Below are 13935 nucleotides of genomic sequence, written 5' to 3'. Positions count from 1 at the left end.
GCTCCCGGCTTCCTGAAGGCGCAGCCTCTGACCTCACTTCCGGGGGAGTCCTTTTGAACCTTCCTGGCGGGAAGGAGAGACAGGAAGAGACAGGCAGAGAAGGAGAAGAAGCCATTGGAGGTGGGGTCATCCTGGGCAGGGAGGAAGGGGAAAGCCTTTTGGAGGGCGCCACTGCCCGGGCCACACATTTGGATGATTTTGGGATTGAGAGTAGAGAAGCTCCATCTGTATCAGTGTATATCATAGAATCAAAGAGTTGGAAGAGACCTCATGGGCCATCCAGTCCAACCCCATTCTGCCAAGAAGCAGGAATATTGCATTCAAATCACCCCTGACAGATGGCCATCCAGCCTCTGTTTCAAACCTTCCAAACAAGGAGCCTCCACCACACTTCGGGGCAGAGAGTTCCACTGCTGAACGGCTCTCACAGTCAGGAAGTTCTTCCTAATGTTCAGATGGAATCTCCTCTCTTGTAGTTTGAAGCCATTGTTCCATTGCGTCCTTTGTATCCACCCAAAACACCTCTCTTTGCACTTTTTACAGGTGTAAGTAGCCAAAGTCTCTGCTGAACCGCTCTCCCGTGGGAGAAAGAACAGGAAATATGCCCTTTGAACGGGTGAGCATTATTTTTTATTGGTTTATGGTGCACACAGGAAACAAAACTGATACCAGAGGAGGAAAAAAACCCAAACAAACAAAACAGAAAAAAAGATATACACCAAGAGCACGCAGGTTTACAGAATGGTATACAGTCAGCACTTGTTAAACATATGAAAAATAGGGTTACAGCCTGTGCTGGATGGGGTCGCACTCCCCTTGAAGGCGCAGGTTCGCAGCTTGGGTGTGACCCTGGACTCATCGTTGAGCCTGGATCCCCAGGTTTCAGCGGTGACCAGGGGAGCATTTGCACAGCTCAGGATCGTGCGCCAACTGCGCCCGTATCTCGGGAAGTCTGACTTGGCCACGGTGGTACACGCTCTGGTCACATCCCGCCTTGATTACTGCAACGCTCTCTACATGGGGCTGCCCTTGAAGATGGCCCGGAAGCTTCAGCTGGTTCAGCGCGCGGCAGCCATGTTACTAACTGAAGCGGGTAGCAGGGAGCACACAACGCCCTTGTTGTCCCAACTCCACTGGCTGCCGATCTGCTACCGGGCCCAATTCAAGGTGCTGGTCTTGGCCTACAAAGCCCTAAACGGTTCCGGCCCAAAATACCTTTCTGACCGCATCTTGGCCTACGAGCCCACGAGGACCTTGAGATCGTCTGGGGAGGCCCTTCTCTCGATCCCGCCTGCCTCACAGGCACGGCTGGCGGGGACGAGGGAGAGGGCCTTCTCGGTGGTGGCCCCCCGGCTATGGAACACTCTCCCCGCAGACATCAGACAGGCGCCCTCCCTCTTGTCCTTTCGAAAAAGCCTTAAGACGTGGCTGTTCGAGAGAGCATTTAATTGAGAGCTATAACAATGAGGTAAAGAAAATCGGAATGGAACAAGGAATATGAGACTGGTTATGATTCTATTAAGTGACGAAGCGGATTTTTAGTGTTGTCTGTAATTGTTGTATAGTCTATATGTGGTTGTAACTGGCTTTCTTGTAAAGTGTCTCCTATATGTATTTGTACACCGCCATGAGTCGCCCTTATGGGCTGAGAATGGCGGTTAATAAGTGCATCAAATAAATAAATAAATAAATAAAAATCAACTTTGACTGTACAGTTATTATACCTTAACATTTATTGTCCCTCTAACCTCACACCCTTGAACCCAACCCCTATAAAGGCTATTTTCTGTTGCAGGTGACCTTTGAGGAAGTGGCTGTGTATTTCACAGAGGAGGAATGGGCCTTGTTGAATTGGAAGCAAAGATATTTATACAAGGAGGTCATGATGGAAAACTATGAGAATGTCTCCTCCCTGGGTAAGGAACCGGAGTCCGTTGCCCTTTCTATGGTGACTGAAGGTCCTTTCAGATAGCAAATCTAAGCACTACGACTGCATTAATTGTCATGGCAACATCCTAAGGGCTGTTGGGATTTGTAGTTTAGTGGCACACTAGTGTTCTCCAGTTGAGGAATCTAAATGCCACTCCATAAAGTGCTGTCAGAGTGTGACAGAAGCTCAGAAGAATGGACACTTAGAGACTTCAGTAAAAGCAAACATTTAGATGTACTGAGTAGAGCAAATATACAGCACACACTTGCATTGACATCCAACCAAACAGACAGGAACAAGACAAAAGACAGTTAGGATGAACGAAACCTTATCTCTGTCATAGAATCATAGAATCAAAGAGTTGGAAGAGACCTCCTGGGCCATCCAGTCCAACCCCATTCTGCCAAGAAGCAGGAATATTGCATTCAAATCACCCCTGACAGATGGCCATCCAGCCTCTGCTTAAAAGCTTCCAAAGAAGGAGCCTCCACCACACTCCGGGGCAGAGAGTTCCACTGCTGAACGGCTCTCACAGTCAGGAAGTTTATTTATTTTATTATTTATTACAGGTTCTTATACCCCGCCCTTCTCACCCCGGGGGGGACTCAGGGCGGCTTACAAAAGCGAGGCACCATTTGATGCCTGCGTCACAAACAATCAATACAAAATTATTACAAATTCATAGTTAACAATTCATACATAATACCAATAAAATCAATAAAATCAATAAAAAACCCCATACAAACCCAATTCATCCCCCCACATGGTCAGCGTTCACTAACTCGTAGATCTCATTCTCAATTCCACTTCTTATATCCTGCTGGTCGTATTCATCTGATTTAATTGCCAGATTGCCCGAAGGCCTGGTCCCAAAGCCACGTCTTCACCCTCCTCCTGAAGGAGAGGAGGGATGATGATGTCCTGATTTCCCCCGGGAGTGAGTTCCACAGGTGAGGGGCCACCACTGAGAAAGCCCTGCTCCTCGTCCCCACCAGCCTCACTTGTGACAGTGGTGGGGTCGAGAGCAGTGCCTCCCCAGCTGATCTCAAACTCCGGGGTGGGACATAAAGGGAGATACGTTCGGACAGATACACTGGACCGGCACCGTACAGGGTTCTTCCTAATGTTCAGATGGAATCTCCTCTCTTGTAGTTTGAAGCCATTGTTCCGCGTCCTAGTCTCCAAGGAAGCAGAAAACAAGCTTGCTCCCTCCTCCCTGTGGCTTCCTCTCACATATTTATACATGGCTATCATATCTCCTCTCAGCCTTCTCTTCTTCAGGCTAAACATGCCCAGTTCCCTAAGCCGCTCCTCATAGGGCTTGTTCTCCAGACCCTTGATCATTTGAGTCGCCCTCCTCTGGACACATTCCAGCTTGTCAATATCTCTCTTGAATTGTGGTGCCCAGAGATTGTGGTGTCAGGGATTGTCACTGCCCAGCGGAAGGAATGCTAGATCAAATAGATCACATAGACACTGATTTGCAAATAAGGACTCTGCAAGCTTTCAGTTACAGAAGAAAACTAAGTTTTACTAAGCACACACAGCAAACACATCTTTCTTCAGCAAGCGACATACAGGAAGAGCACATCAAAAGCAAAAGCCAAAACACTTCTTCACATCTGCTTATCTTCTTCTGCTTGAAGCTGACAACTCCCTTCAAGTTCCCACCAGAACAAAGCTTATCTTACTTTCTCAAGTTCACATAATCATAGAATCAAAGAGTTGGAAGAGACCTCCTGGGCCATCCAGTCCAACCCCCTGCCAAGAAGCAGGAATATTGCATTCAAATCACCCCTGACAAATGGCCATCCAGCCTCTGCTTAAAAGCTTCCAAAGAAGGAGCCTCCACCACACTCCGGGGCAGAGAGTTCCACTGCTGAACGGCTCTCACAGTCAGGAAGTTCTTCCTCATGTTCAGATGGAATCTCCTCTCTTGTAGTTTGAAGCCATTGTTCCATTGCGTCCTAGTCTCCAAGGAAGCAGAGAACAAGCTTGCTCCCTCCTCCCTGTGGCTTCCTCTCACATATTTATACATGGCTATCATATCTCCTCTCAGCCTTCTCTTCTTCAGGCTAAACATGCCCAGTTCCCTAAGCCGCTCCTCATAGGGCTTGTTCTCCAGACCCTTGATCATTTTAGTCACAACCTCAACTCCAAACATTTCTGCACAGCATTTTCCGTTCACAGTGGCATCCATATTTGCAACACAAAGAAGCACGTTTAAAACACATACATAACTCAATAAATCCTGACAATCTCTGGATCCTCCCTACGCGTTCCAGGCACACTCAGGGTCACATCTTCACAGTGCATTAAGGGCTTGACTGTTTAACCCTTTCAGTGTCAATACACTCTTTGGTAATGCAGTCAGGTTACATTCACAGGCAATGCACAAAATTACATTTAAACATTCACATTACACTAATCTCAGCCTGTGTTAGACGGGGTTACACTCCCCCTGAAGACGCAGGTCCGCAGCTTGGGAGTGATCCTGGACTCATCGCTGAGCCTGGAACCTCAGGTCTCAGCGGTGGCCGGGAGAGCTTTCGCACAATTAAAACTTGTGCGCCAGCTGCGCCCGTACCTTGGGAAGTCGGATCTGGCCACGGTGGTCCACGCTCTTGTCACATCCCGGCTGGATTACTGCAACGCACTCTACGTGGGGTTGCCTTTAAAGACTGCTCGGAAACTACAACTAGTCCAGCGAGAAGCAGCCAGATTGCTCACTGGAGCGACGTACAGGGAGCACACCACCCCCCTGTTGCGTCAGCTCCACTGGCTGCCGATCCAAGTCCGAGCAGAATTTAAAGTGCTGGTTTTGACCTACAAAACCCTATACGGTTCCGGCCCAGTGTATTTGTCCGAACGGATCTCCCTCTACGTCCCACCTCGAAGTTTAAGATCTTCTGGGGAGGCCCTGCTCTCGACCCCGCCAGTCTCACAAGTGAGGCTGGCGGGGACGAGGAGCAGGGCCTTCTCAGTGGCGGCCCCCCGCCTGTGGAACTCACTCCCCGGGGAGATTAGATCGGCAACTTCCCTCCTAGCATTTAGGAAAAAACTAAAGACCTGGATGTGGGACCAAGCTTTTGGTCACTCTGACAACTAACTCAAGGACCTGGTGATAGACAAGGACAAACGGAGTAGAACGGATGTATGGACTCTGATATATGGACTCTGACATGAGATTGTTTTAGGTTTTAGGATTTTACTATGTATTGATGTTTTAATCTAATTGTTGAATTGTTATATTTTTGGATTACTTGTTTGTGTGATTGGGCATCTAATTGTGCCCTCCCTGTAAGCCGCCCTGAGTCCCCCTCGGGGTGAGAAGGGCGGGGTATAAGTGAATGAAATAAATAAATAATAAATAAATAAATTACATTAACAAGTGTCAGTCCTGGGGTTGTTTTTAGGTGGGAAGCAATACATTACATGGGGGAGGGGGTTGCCTCAAGTGACCCTGAACACACCCCAAAGCACTTTTGCCATATTTGGGGCGTCTGTCAGCCCTCCTCAGCCCTGGACAGCCCTGCAACTTCCTTTTGGGAAAAAGCCTCTCCTGGGCTACAAATGGCTGAGAGAGAGCCCGGAAGTGGCAAAGCCCTCCTGTTTCCCCTTAGGGATGTTTGGGAATACTCAGGAGAAGCCGTTATTTTGTCTTCTTTCAGGCAGTACAATGACAAGTGCCCCCTGAGAACCCCAAGGGAGGTTCCTGGGCTCTCTCATCCCTAAACGTTGTATGAGAGGCTGTCTGCAGCCTTGACCTCAGTTAAATTTATAATTTACTAGCTGTGCCCTGCCACGCGTTGCTGTGGCCTATAGTAAAACTTATCAAAGTTGAGGTAGATATCTGGACTATTATGTGTGTGCAGCGGCGGGGGGAATGATGGAGCCTGGGGTTGCGTGTGTGTGTGCGGCGGCGGGGGGACTGGAGCGTGGGGTTGCGTGTGTGTGTGCGGCGGCGGGGGGGGGATGATGGAGCCTGGGGTTGCATGTGTGTGTGCGGTGGCGAGGGGAGTGGGGTTGCGTGTGTGTGGCTGCGGAGGGAGTGATGGAGCATGGGGTTGCGTGTGTGTGCGGCGGCGGGGGGAGTGATGGAGCGTGGGGTTGCGTGTGTGTGTGTGGCGGCGGGGGGAGTGATGGAGCGTGGGGTTGCGTGTGTGTGTGCGGCGGGGGGAATGATGGAGCCTGGGGTTACGTGTGTGTGTGCGGCGGCGGGGGGAGTGATGGAGCGTGGGGTTGCGTGTGTGTGTGCGGTGGCGGGGGGAGTGATGGAGTGTGAGGTTGTGTGTGTGCGTGCGGCAGGGTGTGTGTGTGTGCGGGAAGCGGCACAGCGGGGCTTGGAGTGGGCATGGCTTCTGCAGAGGGAACGTTGGCCGGAAGGCTGTGTGCGCGTGCCAGGGAACTTGCGGCTGGGCACCAATGCGCATGCTCAGTTGTTTTGCCGTTTTGTGAGTGTGTTGCTGTGTTGTTTTTCATTTTGAGTAGATATGTTTGTACCTTGTGGGTTGTGTTATGGGCATGGGAATTTTGGTTAGGTTTCGTTGGTTTTTTTTGAGTTTTGTTGTTTTGCCGTTTTGTGAGTGTGTTGTTGTGTTGTTTTTCATTTTGAGTAGATATGTTTGTACCTTGTGGGTTGTGTTATGGGCATGGGAATTTTGGTTAAGTTTCGTTGGGGGGTTGTGGAGTTTTGCTGTCCGGTTGAACCAACCTAACAGATTTATATATATAGATTTATTTACCCTTTTTATACCCCACCTTTCTCTATCCCAAGGGGGACTCAAGGCGGCTTGTATATGGCAATTATTCAATGCCTTAAACACATACAACATTAAGCTTTAAATCCATTGAATTTAAATTTATTTTATTTATTTGCAGTATTTATATTCCGCTCTTTTCACCCTGCATGGGACTCAGGGCGGATTACAATCTACATATACATGGCAGACATTCAATGCCATAGACACACAACGTATATATACAGACACAGAGGCTATTTAACATTCCAGCTTTTGATGAGAGTATTTTGGCCCCCAGGGATGCTGTCGCTTCACCATCCATTTGTGACACTTATGGAGTACTTCCTCATTCTTTGCATCATTGCTGGAGATTTTTATGGCACCATAGAATCATAGAATCAAAGAGTTGGAAGAGACCTCATGGGCCATCCAGTCCAACCCCATTCTGCCAAGAAGCAGGAATATTGCATTCAAATCACCCCTGACAGATGGCCATCCAGCCTCTGCTTAAAAGCTTCCAAAGAAGGAGCCTCCACCACACTCCGGGGCAGAGAGTTCCACTGCTGAACGGCTCTCACAGTCAGGAAGTTCTTCCTAATGTTCAGATGGAATCTCCTCTCTTGTAGTTTGAAGCCATTGTTCCATTACGTCCTAGTTGCAATGTTCGCTCCCTCCTCCCTGTGGCTTCCTCTCACATATTTATACATGGCTATCATATCCCCTCTCAGCCTTCTCTTCTTCAGGCTAAACATGCCCAGTTCCCTAAGCCGCTCCTCATAGGGCTTGTTCTCCAGACCCTTGATCATTTTAGTCGCCCTCCTCTGGACACATTCCAGCTTGTCAATATCTCTCTTGAATTGTGGTGCCCAGAATTGGACACAATATTCCAGGTGTGGTCTAACCAAAGCAGAATAGAGGGGTAGCATTACTTCCTTAGATCTAGACACTATGCTCCTATTGATGGAGGCCAAAATCCCATTGGCTTTTTTTGCCACCACATCACATTGTTGGCTCATGTTTAACTTGTTGTCCACGAGGACTCCAAGATCTTTTTCACACGTACTGCTCTCGAGCCAGGCATCCCCCATTCTGTCTCTTTGCATTTCATTTTTTCTGCCAAAGTGGAGTATCTTACATTTGTCACTGTTGAACTTCATTTATTATTTAAATTAGCCTCTCCGCATATAGTGGTACCTAAATTTCCTACTTGACAGATGCAACTGTTTTTCGGGCTGCAAAGGTCGACAACAAGTTACACAAATTGGTTGGAAGCTCACTCCGACCTGGGCTGACTTCGAACTCATGACCTTTCCGCCAGTACTGATCTTAATGCAGCCACAGTCCCGGTGCTAAATTAATTAATGCATATTAACAATTTAAAAATTACAGTCAGTATCAAAACCATGCCACCCAAACATTGTAGTCTGACACCATTCCGTAGTAATTGCACGTTATATTATATCATTCCACTGTTCCGAAGGCCTAGTTCCAGAGCCAGGTTTTTACTCTCCTTCTGAAGGCTAGGAGGGAAGGGGCTGATCTAATGTCGCTAGAGAGGGAGTTTCACAGCTGAGGGGCCAACACAGAGAAAGCCCTGTCTCTCATTCCCACCAGTCAAGAAAAGGGGAGAGGGAGGAAAGAAAGAGACAAGGAAAGAAAAAGGAAGTAAAGAGGGAGAGAAAAAAGGAGAGAAAGAAAGAAGGAAAGCGAGAAGGGAGGATGGAAGCAAAGAGTAAAGGAAGGAAGGAAAGAAAGAGGTAGAGAAGGAAGAAAGAGAAAGAAGGAAAGGGGGGAGGGAGGAAAGAAAGAGAAAAGGAAATAAAAAGAAAGGAAAGAGGGAGGGAAGAAAGGAGAGAAAGAGAGAAGGAAGGATGGAAGCAAAAAGCAAAGGAAGGAAAAGAAGAGGTAGAGAAGGAAGAAAAAGAAGGAAAACAAAAGGGGGAGGGAGGAAAGAAAGAGAGAAGGAAGGAAAGAGGGAGGGAAGAAAGGAGAGAAAGAAAGAAGGAAAGAAAGAGAGAAGGAAGGATGGAAGCAAAGAGCAAAGGAAGGAAAGGAAGAGGTAGAGAAGGAAGGAAGAAAAAGAAAAAACAAAAGGGGGGAGGGAGGAAAGAAAGAGAGAGGGAGGGAAGAAAGGAGAGAAAGAAAGAAGGAAAGAAAGAGAGAAGGAAGGATGGGAGCAAAGAGCAAAGGAAGGAAAGAAAGGTAGAGAAGGAAGAAAGAGAAGGAAAAGAAAAGGGGGCGGGAGCAAAGAAAGAGAAGGAAAGAAAAAGGAAGGAAAGAGGGAGGGAAGAAAGGAGAGAAAGAAGAAAAGAGAGAAGGAAAGCTGGAAGCAAAGAGCAAAGGAAGGAAGGAAAAAGGTAGAGAAGGAAGAAAGAGAAAGAAGGAAAAGAAAAGTGGGGAGGGAGGAAAGAAAGTGGAGGAAAGAAAAAGGAAGGAAAGAGGGAGGGGAGAAAGGAGAGAAAGAAGAAAAGAGAGAAGGAAAGCTGGAAGCAAAGAGCAAAGGAAGGAAGGAAAAAGGTAGAGAAGGAAGAAAGAGAAAGAAGGAAAAGAAAAGTGGGGAGGGAGGAAAGAAAGTGGAGGAAAGAAAAAGGAAGGAAAGAGGGAGGGGAGAAAGGAGAAAAAGAGAGAAGGAAGGTTGGAAGCAAAGAGCAAAGGAAGGAAAGAGGTAGAGAAGGAAGAAAGAGAAAGAAGGAAAAGAAAAGGGGGAGGAAAGAAAAAGAGAAGGAAGGAAAGAGGGAAGGATGGAAGCAAAGAGCAAAGGAAGGAAGGAAGGAAAGAGGTAGAGAAGGAAGAAAGAGAAATAAGGAAAAGAAAATGGGGAGGAAAGAAAGAGAGAAGGAAGGAAAGAGGGAGGGAAGAAAGGAGAGAAAGAAGGAAAGAGAGAAGGAAGGATGGAACCAAAGAGCAAATGAAGGAAGGAAAGAAAGAAGTAGAGAAGGAAGGAAGGAAAAGAAAAAGGGGGAGGGAGGAAAGAAAAAGGAAGGAAAGAGGGAGGGAAGGTTGGCCACAGCAATGCGTGGAGAGTACAGCTAGTTCCTCAGGAAGTGGCTTGGGACGTAAGACCTCTGTGTCTGTTCCTGCACGTGGCTCTCCTGAGGCTGCAAGAAAGGGAGGGGGGCAACTAACATGCTGTGGGAATGTTCTACCCCCACTGGAGGCGGTGATTCTGCCACCACTTCAACTGCAGAAATTTGCCCCTCTGGGTCCCACTTTCATTTTCCCATTTCTGCTGCTACTACAAGAGGGTCATGATGATGATGTCTTGCAGGTGGGTGTGGAGGAAACCATAGAAATTCTTTCCTAACCTCCCATGTCTCCCTCAGGTGTCAGCGATCCAGAGAAGAGGGATTCAGAGGAGGGTGATCCAACATCTGGCCCCTGCACCACCTCCACACACAAGTCCCCAGGCGCTGTTATGGTGGGAAGACCCAGGTCGTTCCTCTGGGATCATTTTGATGTCCACCCCAAGGTGCGCTCACTGGTAGTTTGCAAGCACTGCGGGAAGAAGATCAGCAGGGGCAGAGACTTGAAGCATCTGGCTAGCACAGGGTTGGAGATCATAGAATCATAGAATCAAAGAGTTGGAAGAGACCTCATGGGCCATCCAGTCCAACCCCCTGCCAAGAAGCAGGAATATTGCATTCAAATCACCCCTGACAAATGGCCATCCAGCCTCTGCTTAAAAGCTTCCAAAGAAGGAGCCTCCACCACACTCCGGGGCAGAGAGTTCCACTGCTGAACGGCTCTCACAGTCAGGAAGTTCTTCCTAATGTTCAGATGGAATCTCCTCTCTTGTAGTTTGAAGCCATTGTTCCGCGTCCTAGTCTCCAAGGAAGCAGAGAACAAGCTTGCTCCCTCCTCTCTGTGGCTTCCTCTCACATATTTATACATGGCTATCATATCTCCTCTCAGCCTTCTCTTCTTCAGGCTAAACATGCCCAGTTCCCTAAGCCGCTCCTCATAGGGCTTGTTCTCCAGACCCTTGATCATTTTAGTCGCCCTCCTCTGGACACATTCCAGCTTGTCAATATCTCTCTTGAATTGTGGTGCCCAGAATTGGACACAGTATTCCAGGTGTGGTCTAACCAAAGCAGAATAGAGGGGTAGCATTACTTCCTTAGATCTAGACACTATGCTCCTCTTGATGCAGGCCAAAATCCCATTGGCTTTTTTTGCCGCCACATCACATTGTTGGCTCATGTTTAACTTGTTGTCCACGAGGACTCCAAGATCTTTTTCACACGTACTGCTCTCGAGCCAGGCATTGTCCCCCATTCTGTATCTTTGCATTTCATTTTTTCTGCCAAAGTGGAGTATCTTGCATTTGTCACTGTTGAACTTCATTTTGTTAGTTTTGGCCCATCTCTCTAATCTGTCAAGATCGTTTTGAATCCTGCTCCTGTCCTCTGGACTATTGGCTATCCCTCCCAATTTGGTGTCGTCTGCAAACTTGATGATCCTGCCTTCTAGCCCTTCATCTAAGTCATTAATAAAGATGTTGAACAGGACCGGGCCCAGGACGGAACCCTGCGGCACTCCACTCGTCACTTCTTTCCAGGATGAAGAGGAAGCATTAGTGAGCACTCTCTGTGTTCGTCCACTTAACCAGATGCATATGAAGAGGCATCACCCAACGATCAAGGTGAGAGTAAGAGAAACTGGCAGCACCTGCAGCCGCAGGAAGAATACTCCCACTTTGCCAACTGCCAAAGCGGGGAGACAGACTCAGTCCACGCTGAAAGTTTGGGGCCTGCCCATGGGCAGGATGAGATCGGGAGAAAAGTCACCCACAGCCAAGCAGATCACCCAGTGCGTGGGAGAGATGATGGCTCTCGACCACCAACCCTTCCGTATGGTGGAGCGGGAAGGCTTCCGCCGCTTGATGGCACTCGCATTTCCTCACTACAAGATCCCCACAGGTGCTATCTTCTCCCAAAACATCATTCCAGCCTTACATGAGGGCTGCAAGGAACGCCTTGTGAAGTTTTTGCACAGCGCCCAAGGAAGCTGCATCCACTTCACGTCGGACGTTTGGTCCAGCTTGGGAGGAGGCCATTCCTACCTCTCTCTCACTGCACATTGGTGGGAGAAGGAGGGGAGCCTGGAGCCGGGGCATCGCTGGGCCTTGCTAGCAATGGAAGTGGTAGGCAAGGACCACAACCCTGATACCATCTGCCAATACTTGGAAGCCATGATGAGGGAGTGGATGCAGCACAGGCAGGAGAACATGAAGACGGGGTTCATGGTCACCGATGCTGGTAAGAATATGATCAGGGCGGTGGAAAGTGTAGGCTTTACCAACGTTAGTTGCATGGCGCAGTTACTCCACAACACTGTGAAAGATGGGTTTAAGAGCCCTGAAGGACAGAACCCCAACCACATCAGCCAGCTGATGGAGCGCTGCCGCAAGATTGCAGGCTATTTTCACCAGAGCAGCAAGGCAGCCCAACAGCTGCCTGACAGGCAGACTCTACCGCAACACAATCTGCTCCAGGATGTTTCCACCTGCTGGAGCTCCACGTACGAGATGCTGCAACGCATGGTGGAGCAACGGAGGGCTGTCCACAGCTTCTCCCCGACGGTGACCAATTCTGGGCACCACAATTCAAGAGAGATATTGACAAGCTGGAATGTGTCCAGAGGAGGGCGACTAAAATGATCAAGGGTCTGGAGAACAAGCCCTATGAGGAGCGGCTTAGGGAACTGGGCATGTTTAGCCTGAAGAAGAGAAGGCTGAGAGGAGATATGATAGCCATGTATAAATATGTGAGAGGAAGCCACAGGGAGGAGGAGGGAGCAAGCTTGTTTTCTGCTTCCTTGGAGACTAGGACGCAATGGAACAATGGCTTCAAACTACAAGAGAGGAGATTCCATCTGAACACGAGGAAGAACTTCCTGACTGTGAGAGCCGTTCAGCAGTGGAACTCTCTGCCCCGGAGTGTGGTGGAGGCTCCTTCTTTGGAAGCTTTTAAGCAGAGGCTGGATGGCCATCTGTCAGGGGTGATTTGAATGCAATATTCCTGCTTCTTGGCAGGAGGTTGGACTGGATGGCCCATGAGGTCTCTTCCAACTCTTTGATTCTATGATTCTATGGTGCCAAACAAGCAGGAGTGGGAGACCATCTCCCAGCTGGTCGATGTGCTCGAGCCCTTTAAAAATGCCACCGAGGCCCTTTGTGACACCAGAGCCCCCCTCAGCTATGCTGTCCCTGCCATCTTAGGGCTGAAGCGGCACTTGGATAGTTTGGGAGGTGGGCAGACGTTCAAGTCCATGGCCGGGCCCCTCACACCACAGGCCCAGGAGGTGGTGAGGGAGTTAACCTTTGCCCTCCGGAAACACCTGGAGCCACTGCTGAGCAGTAAGATCCATATGCTGGCGGCCGTCTGTGATCCTCGCATTAAGGGCATTGTTTGCCCCAAAGACTTGGCAAAATGGAAGACAGAGCTTGTTACACTAGTTAGGGAGGCATACACTCTGAGAGTGGGGGGTGTTGCCTCTGTTGCCACACCAGCAGCGTTGCCGGCCACCCCCAGCGCCAGTGCTGAGTCTGACAACCCCGTGGTGCCACCTGAAAGTCGGAAGGCGCGGCACCAGCGACTGCTGGACACATTCATTAATGAGGCCATTGCCATGATGGTACAGGCGGGAAGGTCTTTGTCTGCCCAAGCACGTAAGATGGACTCAGCTGAGTATTCTGTAACCTGTTACTTTGATGAGCCCCAAGAGCCTTTTTCCTGTGATCCCTTGGCCTACTGGTGTTCCCGGACCGACGTGTGGCCAGACCTCGCAAACGTTGCCTGCAAGTTCCTCAGCTGCCCACCAGCCAGCGTCCAGAGTGAAAGGGTCTTCAGCCTGGCAGGAGATGTTGTCACCCACCACAAGAGCATGTTGGACCCTCTTGCGGTGGAAAAACTGGTCTTCCTGAAGGCCAACTTGCCTGTCCTGGGGTTCCCAGAGATGGATTTTGACATCAGCCTTCCCTAGATTTATCATGACAATAATCATTCTGTGTATTGCCGGAATCACTGGGTTCTTGTAGGTTTTTTCGGGCTATGTGGCCATGTTCTAGAGCAGTGGTTCTCAACCTGGCGTTCCCAGATGTTTTTGGCCTACAACTCCCAGAAATCCCAGCCAGTTAACCAGCTGTTAGGATTTCTGGGAGTTGAAGGCCAGAAACATTTGGGGACCCCAAGTTGAGAACCACTGTTCTAGATTCATTCTCCTGACGTTTCGCCTGCATCTATGGCAAGCATCCTCAGAGGT

General features: G+C 49.0%; 2 protein-coding genes across 2 annotated transcripts; both read left to right on the top strand.

Annotated features, from left to right (window-relative positions):
• Positions 1-66: 66 nt before the first annotated feature.
• Positions 67-10243, top strand: LOC137095982 (zinc finger protein 548-like). The gene is made up of 4 exons (XM_067463251.1): positions 67-120; positions 544-616; positions 1796-1916; positions 9996-10243. Exons 2-4 carry the CDS (start codon positions 602-604, stop codon positions 10241-10243), a joined length of 384 nt encoding a protein of 127 aa, XP_067319352.1. The 5' UTR covers positions 67-120; positions 544-601.
• A 1038-nt stretch (positions 10244-11281) lies between these two features.
• On the top strand, positions 11282-13656 carry LOC137095981 (zinc finger BED domain-containing protein 4-like). The gene is made up of 2 exons (XM_067463250.1): positions 11282-12253; positions 12781-13656. Exons 1-2 carry the CDS (start codon positions 11282-11284, stop codon positions 13654-13656), a joined length of 1848 nt encoding a protein of 615 aa, XP_067319351.1.
• Positions 13657-13935: the final 279 nt, after the last annotated feature.

Source organism: Anolis sagrei, chromosome 2 (genome assembly GCF_037176765.1).
Source record: "Anolis sagrei isolate rAnoSag1 chromosome 2, rAnoSag1.mat, whole genome shotgun sequence".
In the NCBI taxonomy this organism is placed as follows: domain Eukaryota; kingdom Metazoa; phylum Chordata; class Lepidosauria; order Squamata; family Dactyloidae; genus Anolis; species Anolis sagrei.
The sequence above is the reverse complement of the archived record's forward strand: the minus strand, read 5'-3'. Positions and strand labels throughout refer to the sequence as shown.

Excerpts from the sequence above, each read along its gene's own strand:
- LOC137095982 (XM_067463251.1), top strand. Across the intron at positions 1,917-9,995 it reads TGAGAATGTCTCCTCCCTGG|GTGTCAGCGATCCAGAGAAG; the intron begins GTAAGGAACCGG and ends TGTCTCCCTCAG.
- LOC137095981 (XM_067463250.1), top strand. The coding sequence starts at position 11,282 with ATGCATATGAAGAGGCATCACCCAACGATCAAGGTGAGAGTAAGAGAA. Across the intron at positions 12,254-12,780 it reads TCCACAGCTTCTCCCCGACG|GAGTGGGAGACCATCTCCCA; the intron begins GTGACCAATTCT and ends CCAAACAAGCAG.